This window comes from Pipistrellus hanaki (assembly GCF_964339955.1).
Source record: "Pipistrellus hanaki genome assembly, chromosome: 14".
In the NCBI taxonomy this organism is placed as follows: domain Eukaryota; kingdom Metazoa; phylum Chordata; class Mammalia; order Chiroptera; family Vespertilionidae; genus Pipistrellus; species Pipistrellus hanaki.
Genome location: NC_140516.1, coordinates 22,847,312 through 22,869,053, shown reverse-complemented (window position 1 = coordinate 22,869,053; position 21,742 = coordinate 22,847,312). Strand labels below are relative to the sequence as shown.

Genomic DNA, 21,742 nt, shown 5'->3' with positions numbered 1-21,742 from the left:
ATTTCTTCTTTTGAGATATGCTCATATATACCTTGTATATTTTCCACTGGGAAGAGGGCAGGAAAGTTTTGTTTTCTTCTTACCTCATATCCATTTCAATAATTCTACTAGTTCAGCACAAAGTAAGTTTTGGATTAATATTTTATGTCTTAAATTCTTCACATTAATACATGCTTTCCACATATAATAAATGAAACAACTTTCAATGTATTAATCAACCATTGAAGACAATTCAGTTCAAGTGGCCAAAGTAATAATTATGCGAATGAAACTATGAATGTCCAGTTGTCATATCAACTTGTATTCTGCCTACATAACAAAGTGAACTTGAGGTGTAATTCTACAACTGAGTTAAGGGGTGAGGTCTACAATTTCGAAGCCTGTGGACATAGCAGTAGCAATCTTAAACTCTAGTGAATTGTCCCTTTAGCCCCAACACCCCAGCAATAACCATCCTCCAAGTTCAATCACCTAAAGTCTATGGCTGAGTGATATAATAAAATTGTGAAGGTTTCTGTATTATTCTACTTCCTTAATGGTACAATTATATTCATTAAAATTGGTAAAATAAAACACAAATTATTTTGGTTATTGGACTATTTATTTATATTCACAAAAGAAGCAATAGTTTCATTTATGGGCATAATCTATGTTCCTTAAGTGGTTGCCATTTTAGAATCTAATTCCGTGTCTATATCAATGGATGTCAACCATTACCCCTCTCTTGCTGATTTTTAAAAAACTAATCAATATGTAAGTTGATGAAAGTTTTAAATTATTCATATAAATATATTACCTATAGTCTATTTTAACATGTGCATTGTAACTAAAAACATATTTAGTTGCTATTAAATATACTTATTTATAGCTTTAAAAATAAGCATAATGAGACTCTTCCAGCCATGTCAGTCTCAATATTTAATTTATTCCAATATTCTGACTTGATTTAGTTGTATTAAAAAGGAAACATGATCCATATAAGTAATTTCAAATAGTAGGTTGAAAGAAAAAACCCCACAAAATTTTCCTGTGGGTCTCAGGATATTCTTTAATTAAGTAATTCAGAGCTCAAAATAAAATCAAGGTCAGTCACTAACTATATTTCAGCTTTTCTCAAAAAACATCTAAACCTAACAAACATTACTAGAATTACCTTTCATGACATTATATAAACATGTTATGGATTCTCTTGTGAATGAGCTGTCGACAATTCTATCATGATGAGAACATGTAACCAGCAGATGTTCCTGATTCTACCTTGTACTACACATGAGCTCTTTAAAATTTTTATGTTGAACAGACATGCTCAGACCTGAGTTTCTTTTGAATCATGCAAAATTTAAACATTCCTAGGCAATGAAACATTTATACAATGTCCAAATATCTGCACCGAGGTAGAAAATGTTTGCACATATGCAAAAAGTGCTTACCCCACATTTTAACAGGTTGAGATGCTCCAATATATTAATGTGGGTTATAGTCTATTTGAGTACATGTTTTTAAAGATAGCTTTTAAAATATGGGTAATAATAAATGCTTTGAAAAATTAGTATCAAATGAAATTTTAGTACAACCTCCAAACACAGTTTGTCAACCACTGTTTTCAGACACAACACAGAGAGTAACATGGGCCCTTATTCAGATAGTCCTGAGTTTAGATTCTATAAAACAGTATCACACCTCCACTAAATAGCTGTGTGATGCTGGGTAAATACCTAACTTCTTTAAGCTTGTTTCAGTGATCACACCTGCTGGGATATTTAAGAAGTATATGCACAAAAAGCAATTAGACAGAAGATGAGTTATGATAATTGTGACAATAAGCTTTGTTCAGTTGTCATCTTTTCTCTAAGGCCTATCCTGGCCATCCCACTTAAAACTGTAATTAGCACATAATATCCCAACCTCACATTTGTGATGCCTCATCCATTTGCTCTATTTTTTCCATAACATGTATCACTTTTTAACAAACTATTAAACATCAAGCAGTAGGGTATGATTTCCAGTTAAAGTGACATCACATCACATAAACTGTCACCCACTTTGCTGATCTTAACTTCTCAGACTCACATAGAAAAAAAGCCTTCCAAAATACTAATTTTCCTTACATCTTAATCACAGGGCCTGGAAATACTAAGAGAACCCCTAAGGCGTCTGCTATATTCCAGATATAGTCTTCTTTACCTCCACTCTAGAGCACTAGCCTAATTTCCCCATGGGGTCAGGATCAGTCATCCTAATCAACACCATAACTCCATTCTTTACCTGTTGATTTAAGAGCATGAGAAAGCCAAAGTGGTCAAGTGGCAGTCTTAACTTCCAGTCCAATGGGATTATTTTTGTCTCCTGATAGAGGCATCTCTCCCTCTGGAACCTTTAGGCCAGCAGAACATAAGGTCATGGGAACAGGTAGCAAAAATGTTGCTAGGAAGTCATTAGAATAGTAATGGAATAATAATCATTTCCACTCCTTGATTCCTAGACCAATGAATCCTGGCTATGGAAGAAACAGTGCCATATACCGGATGCTGATTCAGAGCATATACAGCCTTTTGGAGAACCTTGCCTCAGCTCTTGCCAGGTATTGCCACCTAGCTGGTGCTGTAACCGAGTCTTCAAAAGGCCATTCCACTGGTTTGTCAAGACTACCTCCGGCTGGAGGTGAACATGGAAAGACCAGTGAATCCATAAGCATTGGCCCATTGCTACACTTCTTTTGCAGTGAAATATTATTTTTTTTATCAAAAAAGGGAACATATGTAATACTTTCAACAATAAGGATTTTAAATAAATAACATGAGGGGAAAAAAGGCAATGCTATGTGGAATATCATGACAGTGGGTTCTAATGATTAAATAAGATAATGTATGTCATTTTACTTCCCTAGTATCATAAGCATGCATGTTCATCAGAAATGTTTAATAATACCGTGTATTTGTCAGTGAATGATTCTGACAATGCATGCTTTGGGAAATTATAATGCAATCAAATTTTCAGAGATAAAGTTTCCTTAGAGATTATCCACTGGCTTTCAAACTTTCTGAAACTCAAAACTCTCCCTTCTAATGAAATTTACAAGAAAGCTATTATGTAAAACAGGTAAAATTAGACTTGCTACATTTAACAGTGGAGCAAGATGGGAGGCAGTATACAGACAGAGGCAATGATTGCTCAGACAAAGTACTTTTCAGAATAACCCAGGGTAAGTATTCTGAAAAACATACTCAAACAGTATGGGAGTCTGCTGCCATTAATTCAGTGGCACCCAATTACTTCTACTGGTAGATAGATTAATAAAAACAATCAGTGAAACTATTTTGATAACACATATTTCACAAATATACAATGTAGGATGAATTTTGATCTTTTTTTTAATTTTATGGGTAACTCACATCATGTTTCTAAAGATTCTGCTTGCACTTTAATTTGAGTCAGCCTGCCTTTTGATAACGCTCTGGAAACAAGGCACTGATTCTTTGTCAGAGGAAGCATTTTCATTTAATATATATTAAATCATTGCTCAGGTTTTTTAATATGTATTTTGCATTAAATTACCAATCCACATATATGAATTGACGACTCAACAGTAGTTCACTGAAGCATAAAAGGAATGGTGAAAATACTTAGGCAAATACTACAATAAATAACAATTTGTAAGTGAAAATAATTAACTTGCACGCAAATATAGATTATAAATTTCAGTGTGAATCTGTGAATGATATGCATTTTCACAAGCAACCTCCCCTGCTTGGTATGTCCCTCCTGAATACCACATCATCACATGACACAGGATAAAGTTTTATTGGGAAAGATCAAAGCTTGAAGGTCAGAATCTGCAAGAAAGAGAAGAGGAAGGCACTATTCCTTCCCCACACTCTCCCTCATCCATGGCAAGGCATGCCAGAGCCCAGGTGATCTGCCATTTTGTAGTTTTATAGGTCAGGTTTTAAAGATGTCTTGTCAACTGGATAACTAACTAAACAGACTGCTCAACATCAGAAAGTTAGGACTTGAGGAGTCAGCAGTTTACTCAAGTTGGGACAGAGAGCTGCCCGGGACATGGCTAGTACAGGTCCCATGAGGAGTCCCTCTGTCTGCCATCAATTCTGAAGGCAGTGGAACTTGGGTGCGGTGCCTCCTGGTGGAAAATGGATAGAGGTGGGGTGCAGGTCTATCTAGATAATTGCTCATTGCACGACAGCTAAGAGGTGGGCAACAACGGTGTTGAACAAGCTAGGCTTAGTCTTCCATGTTAAATGCTTTGGAGTTCATTTTGGCTGATATCAGTCAAGGTACCAACAGGAAACAGATGGCGTACAGATGAGAACAAGGAATATTTTAGTAAAGGAGCTACTTGTAAAAATGTGGGCAGACATAAGGGAACCAACAAGGGAAGGGGAGGCAACCCCAGGAGGGCACTATTACCACCTTTAGGCCTGAAGGGGTGAAGGGGTAATGATTACCAAACCCAGAAAGGGCTAGAGCTGTGGAGAAGCTGAGGGACATGAGTGGACTTCAAGCGCTTTGGGGTAGGAACTTGCTAATCCCAACCAACAATCCTGCATGAAAGAGCAGGGAGAATGTGAACCCTGACCTCCCTATCCACTCTCCAACCTCCTGCTGGGGTTCCCATTGATCAGACCCAACCGCAAACAAGTCAGAGGATAAGGCATGTGGCAAATCCAGTTGATGAAGATCATAAGGGTCAGCCTTCCAGGGCACATTGGCAAGTGGAGAAGGTAGAGAGTGAATAAGAGGGCAAACAGAGAATGTCCACATACCAGGAAAGACAGGACAGCTTTAGGAGAGCAAAGGAAGTAAGAGACTGATGGCAAGGCATGGAGCTGGATGAATGAGTCCAGTTTTTCAGTAAATTGATCAGGAAGAAAAGGATCATGTTACAAAACTATCTGAAAGACGTATTTGGATTAGGAAAAGAGTATTTTTCTGATTTTGGACAAAAACTTTGAATTTTCAGGTGAAGAGAATAAAGATCCACTGTACAAGGAATAAACAGGTATTCCCACAGTGGGAAAGTAGAGTTTTGAAGACAAGTTGCAGTATTACATGAATACTGTCAAAATCATATCAACTGTTTACTGGAATTCATTACCTCCCATAATGATTCTTAGTCTTAGAATGCATTCTGCTATAGTAGGTTTACTATGCCATCTCCTAAAAGTGTTCTTATTAAGGTTAGACTTTAAAATGTTCTCATATATGACTTGAACAGATTAAGGCACTTGATTGAAATAAGAAGAGAAGATTTAAGGATTAGGTAAAGATTTAAGAAAATTAAGTTTATCTCAAGAATAATTAGCTATTGAAATACTTTCTTTGCTAAAAATTAATATGAAACAAAGACTAAATTTTAATTACAAAATAAAATGCTCCATATATTTTTCCTACATTTCACAATTTCAAAGGTATTTCAAGACAAAGATAAAATGTGTTATGTAAATTCTACCTCCAGAACTTTGGGGCTTCTCAGTATCATTTAAAGGACAAATTAGAATTCTTCCAGCTTTATATCCACTTGAGACTATCAAGGGTGTTACTTCAGGAATCACAGCGCTTGAACTACTAATAGGCCGTTAATCACATTAGGGACATTATTTCATGTATTGTTAAAGAACTTCATTCACACTTAAAATGAACCAGTAACTTAGGAACCATGAAGAGTGGAGCAGAAATATTTCCTCATTCTAAGAAGACAGCGGAAATCTCAGTTTTCCTTGTCACCTATTTCCACACTAGCCCATCCATGTCCACCATAGAAGTATATAGCCCTTTCCTAGAATGTGTTTCTGGTATTTGAAAGTATGGACTTTTTAAGCATAGACTGTTGAATCTCAGAGGGAAGGTGGGAGTGGATGGGAAGAGATCAACCAAAGAATTCATATAGTTATATGCATAATCCATGGACACAGACAATAGTGTGGCGAAGGCCTGAGGGGAGAGGGGGCGGGCTAGAAGGGGTTAACGGTGGGAAAAGAGGGACATATGTAATACATTCAACTATAAAGATTTAAAATACAAAACAAATAAAAATATGGTCTTTTTAAACATCTAATTTTCCATTTGTAAAATGTATATAGATGTATAGATTTGAGTACTTTCATAGGTATATAGATATATAGATTTGAATACTTTCATTGGTACAGGAGCCAAACCAATTGATGAAACAATAATATCTTAAGCTACCCCATATTTTGCTATAATGAGATAAATGTCAGAGGTCTTTTACAAAAATAATTGTAAACTACAAAACCCATATGTTTCCTTTTCTCTTCCAGTCCTGAAACAATAAACCAAGATAGCAAATGGAATTTCGCAGGCTTTGGTTAGAAGCCTTTATCTTCAAAAAAGACCTGAGAAGGAAGACGGCGGACTTTCCCATGTAAGAAGGCATATCATCTACTGAGATGTGTCTTCCTTGTTGGCACCTCCCTATGAAAGAAGTGGGAGACTACAATCAGCTTCGACTTTTGAAAATTGCAAGTAACCTTCAGGCTAATGGGTTTCCCACACCACTCCGTCCTGGGCAAAAACTAATTGTGCCGCATGAGATTAAATTACCTCCTCAAAACTGACTTCTCCAACAAATTGCAACATTAAATAAGGTAAAATTGGAATTCCTACAGAACAATTCCCCTCTTCCTATCTCTGTTAACATTGACTTTATCTTTAATGGAGTACTCCATTTAGTTCTGGGGTCCAAAATAAAAAGGGAGCAGGAATCTAATAACTCTCAAGACTGTTAGGAAAAATGAAAAGCAAGAAAAACAAATCAGATCTTTGAGGAAACTAAAACTATATTTTAGAGAAATGAGCACATTAGCACTTTACCAAATGCTAAATTTAAGGAATATATATATATATATATATATATATATATATATATATATATATATATATATATATATATATATTTACCTAACAGAAGGTAACTTGCTATTTTTAGTGTCTTTGGAGTATCCATCAGAAACAAATAAATATACATTGTAATGAGTTTATAAGGTGGTAGGTAGCTCTTGTATCAACTCTGCGATCACTAAAAACTGACTGTATTTCCACTAATTAAGGTAGTTCTTTCTAAAGGGGGTTGGAAGTCATAGATGCATTGTTGGATGAATAGTGTTTTAAGAACTAAACCAGTTTCTTTAAGAATGAAAATACCACTACAATCCACTTGAAAAATTGGCCAAACATACATAAAACTGGAGACAATTCATGAATACTAGATGTGCATAACTTGAACTGTGAGACAATTTTAAGAAGAGGCACTATTATGAGATTATGTAAAGCTAAAGTGTTTAATTTGGTCTGAAAGGCAATGGGAAAACATGAGATATTATTCTGGCAGCTCTATACAGGACGGGCTACAATCAGGAGAAATTATGCAAACTAATCCCAATCCTAACAATATTTCACACTTGAAGGTGCCAGATACTCTTCTAAACATTCCCATATATTGACATGTTAAATCCTCATGGTAATGCTGTGAGGCAGTTATTATCCCATTTTACAGATGAGAGAATTGAAACACACAAATAAATGTCTGATTTTTTTCCAGTAAGCTTCCTGCACAGCAATTCCCAGGAAGGTGGTTGCAAGCAACGTACATTTCACTTTCAAAGCAGGCATTATCCAGAAATGAATACCCATAGGGCCAATAACTATATTGTTTTTAGATGCTTTATTATGGAAATTTTCAAACATACATACACTAGAAAGAATAATATCATGACCACCCCCTTCCCCCAACACACACACACCATGTGATTCATTTTCTATACCTCCACCCATGTCCCATGCTCAAACCCTTATTATTTTGGAGTAAATCCAAACATTATATCATTCCAATGACACCAATAAATCTTTCAGCCTGTAACTCCGAAAGGTAAGGACACCATTTTCTTTCTAAACACGACAATAACGTCACAGCGTCTTAACACTGAAATAATCCCTTAATATCGAATGCCAATCAATGGTAAAGTTCCAATAATATACCTCGCTTAAACGTTTATTGAGAACTTAAGGCATTGGCACAAGCAACTTACTTCCACATAGTCGCTCATTTAGGGAAGGAACCTGTCTCAATACTCAAAGGGCCTTCCCAGCATCGCCCCCACACCCCTGGCCTGAGACCTCAGCTCCCTCCGCCCGGCCCCACCCTCCCCTGCGGCCCAGGCTCCGACCGGAAGCCGGGACGCCCTCCGTGGCCCGGGATCCCGGCCCCGCCCCCGTTGCCTAGGCGACCAGGGGCCGCTCCGCCGCCGAGGCGAGATCATGGCGACTTTGGGGTCAACCGTCGGGGGGACGACCCCCGGGCCATTGACCGTGCCATTGGCGGGGACCTCGCCGGAGTCGGAGGTACGTCGCCCGTTTTCCCGAGACCCGCGACCCCCCGCCGCCCGCCCCACAGGCCCGCGGGGCCCTGGCCCAGGCCCGCCCGGGGGAGGAGTCCCACCCGGACCGGGTGCGGGTGGAGGAGGGGGACAGCGCGGGGCCCGGGGGCGGTGCAGGGTCCGGAGGCTCCGCCCCGCCTCCCTCAGCCCCGCCTGCCCGGCCGGGTCCACCCGCCTGGCAGCCGCCCTCTCTGCCCTCGAGGGCGAAGGCGGTGCGTCCTCCCTCCGCCGGCGCTTTGGTTTTAGGCCCCGAGACTCTCCCCACGCGCTGCCCCCTGGATTTTCTGCTCTCCTGAAGGGGTTTTGGCATTTTAAGTAGGCCATCAGTCCCTTTTGGAAATGTCTACTCTTTTTCTTTTTAACAAGCACAGTTCCCATTGTTGAAATGGTGTCTGTCATTAATACTGGATTGATTAATGTTTGAAGGCTGGGGCTTCCCTTGTGATTTTACCATTTCTCTATAAACACATACGTGACAGGAGGTAGGGACAAAGGAGGCATCCCTGTAAAAGCGACCTTCTGGCTGCGGCTAGGTTGCTCATCATCCATTTTGTCTTCTGGGAAGTTCCTTCACCCCCTTGGGCCACAGTGGTCTCTGGTGTTCAATCAAGACTTACCTTTAGGCCCCGCCCAACATCACCTCTCAATCACAAATCAGTTTCCCAGGAGCTTGGTACCCTGAGATGTTTATTAAGAACATAGCTGGTGTGCCAGATAGTACTAAAAAAAAAATGTTTGTCTTCACACACCGAGCCCGCCCTGTTGTTCCTATGAAGTGTTTTTCTGCTTCTTAAGGCCCCCAGAGGTAAACAATGTTGTAATTAACACTGTGTGCTCCGCTCCCTCATTAGCCTAAACAGCGTTCTCTGTGCAGAAGTATTAGCTGCAGTATTCTAAATAAACACAGAGCCAATAATTCAGTTCCTTGCTCAGAGATATAGACAAAGTTGTTCCCAGTCCAGATTCTTCCCATTGCTATCTGCAGACTGCTAAGGCATGCCTTCTCTCCCGTGAGCCTTTTGAAATTAGCATTCTTTAAAAACACATCTTAATGTGATAAACTGCCAGTGACTCCCTTGTGATCTCTAATGTAATACAATTTCAAAAGTGGCGTAGGAAATTTCCCAATAAATTTCTGTTAAATAAATACAAAAACATACTTATGACAATGCATACTTTTCAGTGTACACTTACATATACTTATCCATGTAGATAATGTCCTTTCTAAGAAGACTGATAATTTGAGATGTATAGATTTGAGTACTTTCATTGGTACAGGAGCCAAACCAATTGATATGTATCTGTACTTAAGAAAAAGAAAGGCCGAAACCGGTTTGGCTCAGCCGTAGAGTGTCGGTCTGTGGACTCAAGGGTCCTGGGTTCGATTCTGGTCAAGGGTATGTACATTGGTTGCGGGCACATCCCCGGTAGGGGGTGTGCAAAAGGCAGCTGGTCGATGTTTCTCTGTCATCGATGTTTCTAGCTCTCTAGCTCTCTCCCTTCCTCTTTGTAAGAAAATCAATAAAATATATTTAAAAAAAAAAGAAAAGAAAAAGAAAGAAATACCTCACCATGGTTTTTAAAGATGCAAATAAATGCCATGGTCGGGGGGTGGGGGGAATCACTTTTTATAATGGATGATGAGGCAGATGAATGAGCTAGTTAGAGATATTAGAATAGTATCATGTTAGCAGAGTTCCTGTAGTCCACAGGGGAGAGAGTTGATCCATAGAGAGTTGTGTCATTCATTAGATTGACAAGTTCTGCCAGCCACCCATTTGTGCTAACTGGAGGGCTCATGGGTTAGATGGAAAAGATGGCAAAACCTCTCTCTCTTGGAGTCTTCCAAGGCCACAGCTTTTCAGTTAGATACTGAAAGATTCTTCTCCGATCACATTCTTTCCAGAGATGATCCCTTGAGACTTGGTCCCTTATGGTGTCACTTCTAATATATTTGGTATCCAAATTGACTGAGTCAGTAGAACATGTATTGTAGTTATTTCAGCCAAGCAGCAGTGAAATATTTCTTTTCTTGCTAAGTCTATTGGAACTACAACATAAGCTTCCAGGAGTCTCAGGTTTCCCTAGAATGAAAACCAATTATTGCAATCACATAGTAAGCACTCAATAAAATATAACTAGTTAAAATCATAAGACTGACGTATGCCAGGCAAGATAGTAGTTATCATAGACTAAAATCTACTCTGTGAGGTACTGTGAACAAGCAGACACGAAATGCAGGTCCAGGAAAATATGACATTGCGTAAACTCTTCTTGCCAACTCTGAATTTAACATTCCAGGTTCTTTAATAACATTGGAGTGAATGACTCCCTACAAAAGGTAAGACCAAACTTGTAGCAGATATCTGTATCAATACACAAGAACAGAAAAATATCAAAAATCTGAAAATAAATATTTGCTGAAGACATATGTATGTGTAAGAGAAAGGAGTTTATAAGTGAGTTTGCAATTGAATTTAAAAATGAAAACTAGGAATTCAGTAATCAGTCTTTTATTATTAGTTTACTCATAATATTTTCGAAAAGACTTTGGAGGAAATATAATTATTTAAGTAGTATACTTAAAAGGACTATACTTCAGCACACAGTAGAGACCTAAAAGAAATGTAAATGTTTATGTCCCACCCAATTGCTTCTTCTGAATAATGTCCCTTAGTGTCACCATACCCCCTGATGGATGACACTTATTCACTGCTTTCTGGGCTTTATCAGCACAGAGGACACTTACATAATCTTGAGCGGAAAGATGAATGTCATTTGTCTTAGAGATCCTCACCATGTCCTAGAGGAGAGGTCACTGACGATTATCTCTATATTAGGTGGTTTCTACAGAACTTGGAACCAGCCCCCACTCTATTGACAGGTTAGAGAGAAAACACTTAGGGCTAAATATGAACAGCAAAATGAGGAGGTTTCTGCTATTACAGTATTATTCAAGAATTACTTATTTAAACTATTCACAGCACAGAGAGTAGGTCAACCTATGCAGGATCAAGGGGAGGGCTCCAAAATATTCCTTAAAATATCATTGAGAAAATGCTACTAATATACCTCAAAATGTCATTATACAATATTATTTATCAGACACTGAGAATAGTGGCTGTGTGTATGGAAATATTGACAAACATTTGGGCATTTCTTTGGGTTCCTGTCTTATTTTAAAAGTCCTACTTCTGTCCCCTTCAGCCTCCCTTTCAGGTTGCACAAATAAACTTCAATCTTTTTCTAGTATTTAAAGTGTTAATATACTAAAACTAGGTTTTTAACACAGCTAAAATTAATGTTTGATAGATAGCATTTGATTTGAAATGAGAAGCTAATTTTGTTTTCTTCTAGACATGAACCATCAATTAAATTAGCTTCCTTAACTAAATTAACTATCCTCTCTGTTCTTAGAGAATGGACTGACTGGCGCTATCACATTATAACATTACTAGAGGCCTGGTGCATGAATTTGTGCACCAGTGGGGTCCCTTGGTCTGGCGGGATCAGGCCAAAACCAGCTCTCCAGCATCCCCTGACGAGTCCCAGGTTGCAAGAAGGCATTTTCTTTTTGTATTAGTTCATGTTTTTGTGTGTAGATTATAATGGCTTCTTTAGAATGAGTTATCTACAGTCTATTACACTTACCAGAATTTGTGTTCTTGTTTATTACATAGCACTTTAAGTGTAAAACTATTGGGCATGGTGACTTTTTAAGAAGTAGACTTCCAGTTTAGTTCATGTTTAGTCAATTCTCCCTTACCTCTGGTCAAGTTAGATAAATCCTATAAAATCACCCATTTCCTTGTAATTTAAAAATGTATTTCCACTTATATGGCATATTTTTAATTTATTTTCAATCACATTTGGCAGAGATTTGCCTGTTCTATTATTTTTTAAAAAAACTAGCTATTGCTTTAACATATTGTTTTTTTTCAATTGATTTTTCCTTCTTTTTCTTAAATTAACTCTTTAGGATGGTCAGGACAACAGTGAGGTGAGTGATGCACTCTCCTTGGGCACAAAATTTAAGGGATGCCAAAAATTCAGTAGTCAAGATAAATAATATTTTAATGCAGTATTTTAAAAAATCAATGTTAATGCAAAAAAAAAAAAATCCCTAATAGTCAAAGTTTTTAAATAAAGACAGCATTAGTATTACTGATTTTGCCCCACTTTTGCCTCAGGCTCCAACATGGTTCAACACAGTGCTGCTCCTTAGTTCATTTATTTTCAGGATTAAAGAAAGTCTTTTAAAATGTGGAAATTGTAGACCATTGTATGACTGTGAAACTCCTTTGTAGTCATCTTTGGTGAAATGTATTTTTCTTTTAATGAACATTCCTTAATATTCTTTTAAGACAATACCAGTGATGGATACAAATATACCCCCAGAAACCTTAAATTCTAGAAGGAAGACATATATACAAGGTTTAGGTGACATAAGAGAAAAAATTCAGAGAAAACACTATCTGGCAAATAATATCAGGTTTTCAATTTTATTGCTTCTGGAATAACTGCTAAAATCCACCAGGTGGTGGAATAAAATGAATTACAGTGCAGTTTAGCTTACAGATTTTCCTAGTCAGAGATGTAATTTTACAGAAAAAGCCACAATTACATATCCACATTTTTATTAGCCTATTCATGAATTTTCCATTATATGTTTGATTTATACAAATTAGAATATATGTCTTAAAAGATTAAAGATTTTTAACCACCTTGTATTCTTTCTAATTCAAGGCAGTATATAAACAAACAAAAAAGAGCTCTAGTTTAAAATAGGTTCAGGATTTCAATTTAAACAAAGAAAATAAGAAACCAGAGGCAAATCCTCCTACAAGATGATTATCTTAAGCTATCAAGTTTTAGAAAAAAATGAGGCACTGATTTTAGGTATCTTAGGTAGAACTATTATTATACAAAAGGTTGAATATTGCATTCTTTTCAATATAGTTCTTGTGTGACATATTTTTTTTCCTATCCAGAAAAATTTTAATCTAATAAAATTGATCTAAATACCTTTTATGTATATATTTATTCATTATTAATAATAACAGTCTTGTATATATTAAAACATATCAAAATTATTTTAATATGAATACAAATTTAGATTGAAATGACTTGCTGTAAGACACAAAATTAATCAGTTGTCAAACCTCATGAGATATCCAAATCTAAGTCTTGCTTTTCATTAAGCTGCATCACCCAACAGTGTCATCAAATGATGGAGATGAATTTAGGCAGCCTATTAACAACCTATGTTAACATAAGTGGGATCTTCAGAATTCTCAAAAGAAATAAAAGATTGAATGACTGTCCCTGAGGAATTCATAATCTAATGGGATTGACAGTATAGGAATACTACTACTAATAATAAAAAAAAATGTAGCGAATAAACAGTTAAACAAATATACAGCCAATATATTGTGGACTAAAATACTATCCTATCTAAAAACGGAGTGTATTTAATTCAATTCCCAAGTATCTAAGGTGCCTACTAGGTGCAAGCTATTATATATTAGGTACTAAGGTATTTTGGCTTAATTGAGATTATAATCTAATAGAATGATCTAGTTTAGGTTAATTTGCTAACCCTAGATTGCAATTTGCATATTACTCTTTTATTATATAGGACAGAGGTCTAGTGCATGGGTGAGGCTGGCTGGTTTGCCCTGAAGGATGTCCAGGATCAGGGTGGGGTTCCATTGGGGTGTGGGGCGGCCTGGGCGAGGGGCCTGTGGTGGTTTACTGGGCGAGGGGCCTGTGGTGGTTTACAGGCCTGCTGAGGCCCTGGTATCTGGGGTTTATTTATCTTCTACAATTGAAACTTTGTAGCCTGGAGAGGAGCCAAGCCTTCTGCTTGCTCTGTGGCGGCTGCCATTTCTGTTGGGACTTATGTATCTTCTATAATTGAAATTTTGTAGCCTTGAGTGGAGGCCTGGGCAGGCCAGGGTGTGTGGAAAGTTTGGCTTCCTCCATTGCCGGTGGCAACCCTAGCCTTCTGTTCTTCCAGCTCCGTGGCTGCTGCCATTTCTATTTGGATTTGTTTACCTTCTATCATTGAAACTTTGTAGCCTTGAGTGGAGACCTAGGCTGGAAAGGGCAAGCAGAAAGCTTGGCTTCCTCCATTGCTGGGGAAACCCAAGCCGCCTTTCTGCTCTCTGTGGCCATAGCCATCTTGTTTGGGTTTATTTGCATACCTGTTCCTGATTGTCTGGTGGGCATGGGTGGTGGGTGTGGCTAGTGGGTATAGCGGAGTGGTGGTTAATTTGCATATTATTCTTTTATTAGATAGGATAGCAAAGCACATTTCTATCCTATCTAATAAAATTTTGCTTTTCTTATTTATTGGAGCTAATTCATATGGAAGGATGTACCACTATTTGTTGAATGGAAAACACTTGCCCCCCGTTATCCCTAAACTTCACAGTCCTTGATTTTTATGGAGCTGTTGCTGTTACTGTGTCTGTCTCCTTTTTCACCCCCATTCACAGTTCTTCTCCTGTTCTCCTTTGGGCAGTTCCATCTATTCTCACATTTGAGGTACTCCTAAATGAGGATCTTCAAACTTGACCTTTCTCACGCCAGCATTTCTAATTAACCTCTACACATTTCTTTCTTGATAGGCGTATTGCATCTTAAATTCAACCACTGAAACCAAACTCATTGTCTTGCCTTTTTAAAACTAGCATCATTTTCCAAATCTCCTATTTCTATTCTGTATAAGGAGAGTACCATGTATGGATTTTGCAGACAGTAACCCAAACAAAAGAACTTAGCTGAGGGTTGAGCAGGAGCTGAAATATACCATCTTCACAAGTGTTGCACTTGGGCCTAGGTTGACTCTTAACACTTGCTGCTCCTAGAGAAGATGCCTTTGTCTAGGTCACACACAGGGGCATATATGCTATTGGAAGCAGATATGTTATTGAAAATCATTACCCAGTTTTAAGTATGCACAAAAGATAGATTAACTAGCCATTCAATTTTTACTTAAAAACAGAAAAAGATTATCTAGGAGGGTGTTGTTCTAAAAAAATTTTTTCTGATTTCACAGTAATAACCAATTTTGATATCCTTGGCATTAATATGTAAAATATATGATTGTAATAACTCATTCCACTTTTCTTTTCTCTTCTTTTCTTTTGTAGAAAGATACTGAATTTCAGGACCATGACAAGATTCTGTCTTCAGATTTTCTCTCAGTTGCCCAAATCTCCGAAATGCTAGCAGAGGACATAGATGGAGTTCAACAGTAAGCACTTCAATATTACAACCAAATGTCGAACAATTCTAGCTCTGCATCTATAATTGACCAAAATATTCTACTACAGAGTTGAAACTTTTTCTACATATTATATGCACATGTATTATATATAGATACTAGGGGTCCAGTGCATGAAATTTTTCCACTGGTGGTGGGGGCCCCTCAGCCCAACCTGCCCCCTTTCACATACTGGGGGCCCTCAGGGGATATGCTACTAATAGCTTAGGCCCACACCTCACAGGGAGCAGGCCTAAGCTGCAATCTGGCCTCCCTTTCTGGGAGGAAATCGGGCTGATCAGGGGAAGGCACCAGCCCCATCACCCTGCTGCTGCAGCCACTGCCAATCACCACAGCCACCAAGGTGTTTTCATCAACATGGACTCCAGTGCCTTCACCATGAAAACATGACAACTTTCCTTAGGCATTTTCAAGATGTGTCTTACATAGAATATCCCTCCCTCCCTCCCTTCCTTTCTTCCTTCCTTTCTTTCTTTTTCTTATCCTCACCTGAGGATATGTTTATATTGACTTTTAGAGAATGTAGAAGAGAAAGGGAAAGACAAAGAGCAACATCAAAGTGAGAGGATCACTTTGATTGGTTGTCTCCTGTTTGAGCCCTGATCTGGGCCCTGGCCAGGGAGGAGCCTGCAACCTAGGTACATGCCCTTGATCAGAATCAAATCCAGACCCTGCTGTCGGCAGGCTGAGACATTATCCACTGAGTCAAACTGGCTAAGGTAGGATATGACATTTCTTAGTCCTCCAGCTGCAGACCTTCAATTTTTTTTCTCCAAAAGTGTGGTGGAAAAACCCTGGATCACCTTTTTAAATTCTTATTACCCAAGTTACTAAGAATATTACCAGTGGCATACAGAAAGCTTAGCTAATGTGCAGTCAGAAAAGGTGTTTCCTCTATAGTTCACGCCAATCGAGGAATGGGCCCTGCCCAAGCCTAAAGCCTCTTGGGCAGGAGTGGACCCCAGCTCCCTGCGATTGATTATAGGGGTTCCACTCCTGCACCAGGCCGAAGCAGACCCCAGCTCCCTGCAATCGATCGCAGGGTGTCCCTGTGATCAATAGCAAGGGGTCTGCTCCTGCCAAGGCCTTATCTCACAGTGACCTGGGTGCCAGGATGCTTCTGGGACACAGGCCCTGGGTGCCTGTGTATGCAAATTAACCGCCATCTTTTCGGGGCTTAATTTGCATAGTCACTCTGATTGGCTATAGGCATAGTGAAGGTACAGTCAATTTACATGTTTGTCTATTATTAGATAAGATATATTCAGACTCTTGTACACAAAAAAATCTTAACCAACTAACTTTGCACCACTCAGTATTCTTTATGGGAGAAATGCATTTCAAACCAATTTGTTAATATTAACTGAGATTAGGGATTTATTGTTAAAAGCAGCCTTTAACATATGTTATCTTCTACTTCTTTTTCTCTTTCATCCTTAAAACCATCAATATTCATAAGAGCTTTTAGGTCTTTGTGTCATCTTGAAAAGAATAATTTGTAATTTTCTGTAGTGTTAATAATATATATTTTATTTGGAAATTCTGAATATTAGCCATCCACCTCTGATTTTTATTGGATATGAAGCTATATTGAGTACTCTGATTTCATACATTTGCTTAAAAATGTAAATATAACTGAATTTATAGGCAATAATGCTAATATGTGTACATATTATATTTAAGACCGTTGATTTCTATGGTAGAGCATTTAACTTTGAACTCTAGTCAAATATATCCAACACACAAATACCTAACTGTTGTTTTTAGTAATCACTGATTTTAAAAATCATCAGCTCTAATAATGGAACTCCAATTGGCTGTAATGGGTGGAGAGTGGGACAATGTGCTGTTCTGCACCGTAATGTCCCTATGTAAGATTTCCGCAGGCTAGTCATCCACATTTTAGCAGGGAATTGTGGACTGTAATGGGCAAATAGAAAATGACTCTGTCAGGGGTTATCATTTGCAAATCTCACAAATATTATGGAATAGAGGTGATTTACTACTGAGAAGGAATATGACAGATATACTGGCTGGGAGAGAAATCTGAGAAGGGAAAGCATATTAAGAGCAGGGGAATACCAGTGACAGGCCTTTTCCCAAGATGCTCTTCACCTCCAGCGCCTGCAAATCCTGCTGGAAATGCTGGTGATGTGTGATTCGGCCAAACTACTGACTCTCTGCATCTTTATAAATATACACACACACACACACACACACACACACACACACACATATATACACACACACTTATAAATGTATATATACATATACATATACATATACATATACATATACATATACATATACATATATATATATATATATATATATAAGACCCGGTGCACGAAATTCATGCACGGGGTTGGGGGTATCCCTCAGCCTAGCCTGCACCCTCTCCAATCTGGGACCCCTCTCACAATCCAGGACTGCTGGCTCCCAAATGCTCACCTGCCTGCCTTCCTGATTGCCCCTAACTATTTCTGCCTGCAGACTGATCACCCCGTAACCACTGCCCTGCCAGCCTGATTGATGTCTAATTGCCCCCCTGCCAGCCTGTGCCCCAACTTCCCTCATCTGCCAGCCTGGTCACCCTTAACTGCCCTCCCCTGCAGGCCTGTTTCATCTCAATTGCCCTCCCTTGCAGGCCCGGTGCCTCCCAACTGCCCTTTCCTGCTTGTCTGATTGCCCACAACTGCCTTCCCCTGCTGGCCATTTTGTGGTGGCCATCTTGTGTCAATATGGGGGCAGGATCTTTGACCACATGAGGTAGTTATCCTGATCTTATGTGATAGAGTGATGGTCAATCTGCATATTACTCTTTTATTAGATAGGATAAAGGCCTGGTGCATGGGTAAGGGCCAGCTGGTTTGCCTTAAAGGATGTCCCAGATCAGGTTGGAGTTCCCTTGGGGCATGGGGCAGCCTGGGCGAGGGACCTTTGGTGGTTTACAGGCCAGCCATGCCCCGTGGCGACCCAAGCAGAGGTCCTGGTATCTGGGATTTATTTATCTTCTTCAATTGAAACTTTTATCTGCTTGCTCCCTGGTGCAGCTATTTCTGTTGGGGTTTATTTACCTTCTATAATTGAAACTTTGTAGCCTGAAGTGGAGGCCTAGGCTGGCCAGGGCAGGTGGAAAGCTTGGCTTCCTCAGTTATGGGGGGAAACCCTAGCATGTTCTCTTTAGCTCCATGGCTGTCACCATTTTTCTTGGGATTTATCTTCTATAATTGAAACTTTGTACCCTTGAGTGGAGGCCTAGGATGGCCAAGGTGTGTGGAAAGCTTGGCTTCCTCCATTGCCAGGGAAACCCAAGCCTCCCTCCTGCTCTCTGTGGTGGTAGCCATCTTGGTTGTGGTTAATTTGCATACCCACTCGGATTGGCTGGTGGGCTTGGCTGGTGGGCATGGCTTGTGGTTGTAGTGGAGTGATGGTCAATTTGCATATTACTGTTTTATTAGGTAAGATAAAAAGCCAGGAACTGGAACAACTGGTCGCTTTGATGCCCATTGGGAGTGGGGCCGGCCAGCCAACCTCCCAAGGCCCTTCCTCCCAGGCAGCCCCACTCCTGATTGTCCCCCTCCACCAATCATGAGCGGGGCCAGCTGGCCAACTCCCCATAGTCCCTCCCTCCAGCTGCTGGCCCTTGATGTGCCCCCCCACTCCATTCGGGGGCAGGGCCGCCCAGCCCACCACCCACAGCCCCTCCCCACAGCCAGCCCGCTCCCGATAAGCCCCCACTACCCCGATCAGCCCTTGGCCCTAACCCCCAGCCAGCTCTGCCCTCAATCTGCCCCCACCCCAAATTGGACAACCTCACATTGTCCTTCCCCTAGTGCTGATGCCTGATCTGTATCCCTCCCCAATTTGGGGTGGAGCCTATCTGCCAATCACCTGAGCCCCTCACCCCAGCCGTCCAGCCTCATGGGCCCCAATCTGGCTGGGCCAGCTGGCCAACCTTCTGCCATCTCCTCCTGCCTACAAGCCTAGCCCCAATCTGCCACGATTGGGCCTGGGCTGGCTGGACCCCACCTGTGCACGAATTTGTGCACTGGGCCTCTAGTTAGTCAATAAAAATCTTTACTGATTTTAAAACAAGTATTTCATGGTGATTTTACCATTTTCGTATAAATGAATGCTCATTGGGAATTCTGACTTTTAGTGTCAGAATTGGTTAGTAAAATTTATTAATTTCATTAGTATCACTGATTATGCTTTTAAGTAAAATATTATTTTCTCTTATTAAGTAATCCCAAATGTTATTGGTTATTGAAATATAAAAGTTAGGTATTTAATACTAGGCAAAATGAAGTGATGCATATTTAATATAGTTTACAAAGTATTTTTTAAAATATTAAATAAAACATGTTATCTTCTATGCAATTAATACTAAGTAAAAGGTATTGCAGACAAATGCTTTCAAGACTCATTACTGCATCATAAGTTGTACTATGTATCATATCTTCTGTGATAATCTTTATTTTTCAGTTATTGGTTCTTTTGTTGTTTAAGATCTAAATTCTGAAAGTATTTTAATCTTTAAGAGGTGAGGTCTAGGACAAAGGAAATGATACAGATGTTGATACAGAAGTTAGCACTATAGAAACAAGCAGATTTAACATATGTGGACCTTTTAAACTGTCTAATTAATAGAAATCATTTGAAGTAATCTCAAAATTTAAGACATCAATTTTGAATAAATGACACCAGTGTTATGTAAGGAGTCATTGCTCTGCAAAGTTTTTTTTTTTTTAATGATTTTTGTAATAGTAATCTGGAAATATTTACAATCAATCATTCATTTTTCAATTAAAATGTATCATCATAAATGGGGATTACATACCTTTCAACATAACAGAAATATAATTTAGGTATCCTGTCACTAAGTGACAGAAGTATGCCAAAATCATACAGTCTGCAAAGCAATATACCTATTAAAAATAAATTATAGGAAATTAGCATATTTTCTACCTTTTTAAGTTAAAAGTTGTACTCCATAAAAGCAGCCAACCAAGTAAAACATTAAAGGATCATTAAAACATATTTGTGGCATATACTTCACATAAAGCTAAATGTTTGGGTACATTTCTCATGATCTAAGTACTATCAATTATATTTTAATGTAACTCTGATTTTATGAATACATCTACTCAAATCTTGTTTGAAATAATGATAGGAACAAAATTTAAAATAACTATTTAAATACAGAAATAACACTAAGAGATCTTTTAATAACCTTTCTATAACGGGGCTTCCATGAGCTGTTCAATTCTTGCCTTAAGGCTTATTTCTGCATATCATCATATTTAAAAAATAAAATGCACTCCAATTTCAAGAGCATGCAAGAATAATGTAATATTTTTACTGAAAAATTCTTGGTGAGATAGTTATATCACTTATCAGGGTAGCAAAACTTCTTAAGTCACTATTAAGCATCTTTCTCTTTCCCTGCATTTTCTCATGCCCAGATGTGGCCATCTCTCCCCTTCCCCCATTCATCTTTCCTTATCCCTAGAGAAAAAGCTTACAAATTTGACAGTAGGATATCGAAACTGCAGTCAAACTACAGTAGTATCTTGCTCCAAATGCTTCCCTGCACAATCTCCTTTGGGGTGAAATAACTGAACTAAGAATAGAAATGTTAGTCTTGCACTTCAAATTGAAGGTTAACATCTAAATGGTACCAGGAGAAGAGGTGCAGGGGATATGGGAAAGAGGCAAAGATGGAGGATGTCAAAGAAATTTCACTAAAATATTCTTACTCAGGTAGTTACCTTCATTTAAATACAACCAAACACTAAGTATACATTCAGGCCAAATATTTCCATTTTTAAATGCATAGCATAGAAATGGCAGAAGGAGGGAACACTTAGGAGGAAGATAACTGCTGGAAACAAAAGTGCAGGAGAAAGGATTGGAAGCACATACATATATCCATCCATCCACACACACACATCTGAAGACACTAGACTGAGGTAAAATTATACTCGGTCTCCTAGGGGAAGAGAAAACCGTGTAATGCATTTCCAGAAGCATTGGG

At 38.9% G+C, this 21,742-nt stretch overlaps 1 protein-coding gene across 1 annotated transcript in view; it reads left to right on the top strand.

Moving 5' to 3' along the window:
* The first annotated feature begins 8,259 nt into the window (after window positions 1–8,259).
* The window catches only part of CABCOCO1 (ciliary associated calcium binding coiled-coil 1), a 103,622-nt gene continuing 90,139 nt past the window's right edge, over window positions 8,260–21,742 (top strand). The window contains exons 1-2 of the mRNA XM_084903333.1: window positions 8,260–8,376; window positions 15,569–15,672. Coding sequence (XP_084759459.1) covers window positions 8,293–8,376; window positions 15,569–15,672 — 188 coding nt within the window. The 5' untranslated portion in view covers window positions 8,260–8,292. The remainder of the gene's footprint in view (window positions 8,377–15,568; window positions 15,673–21,742) is intronic.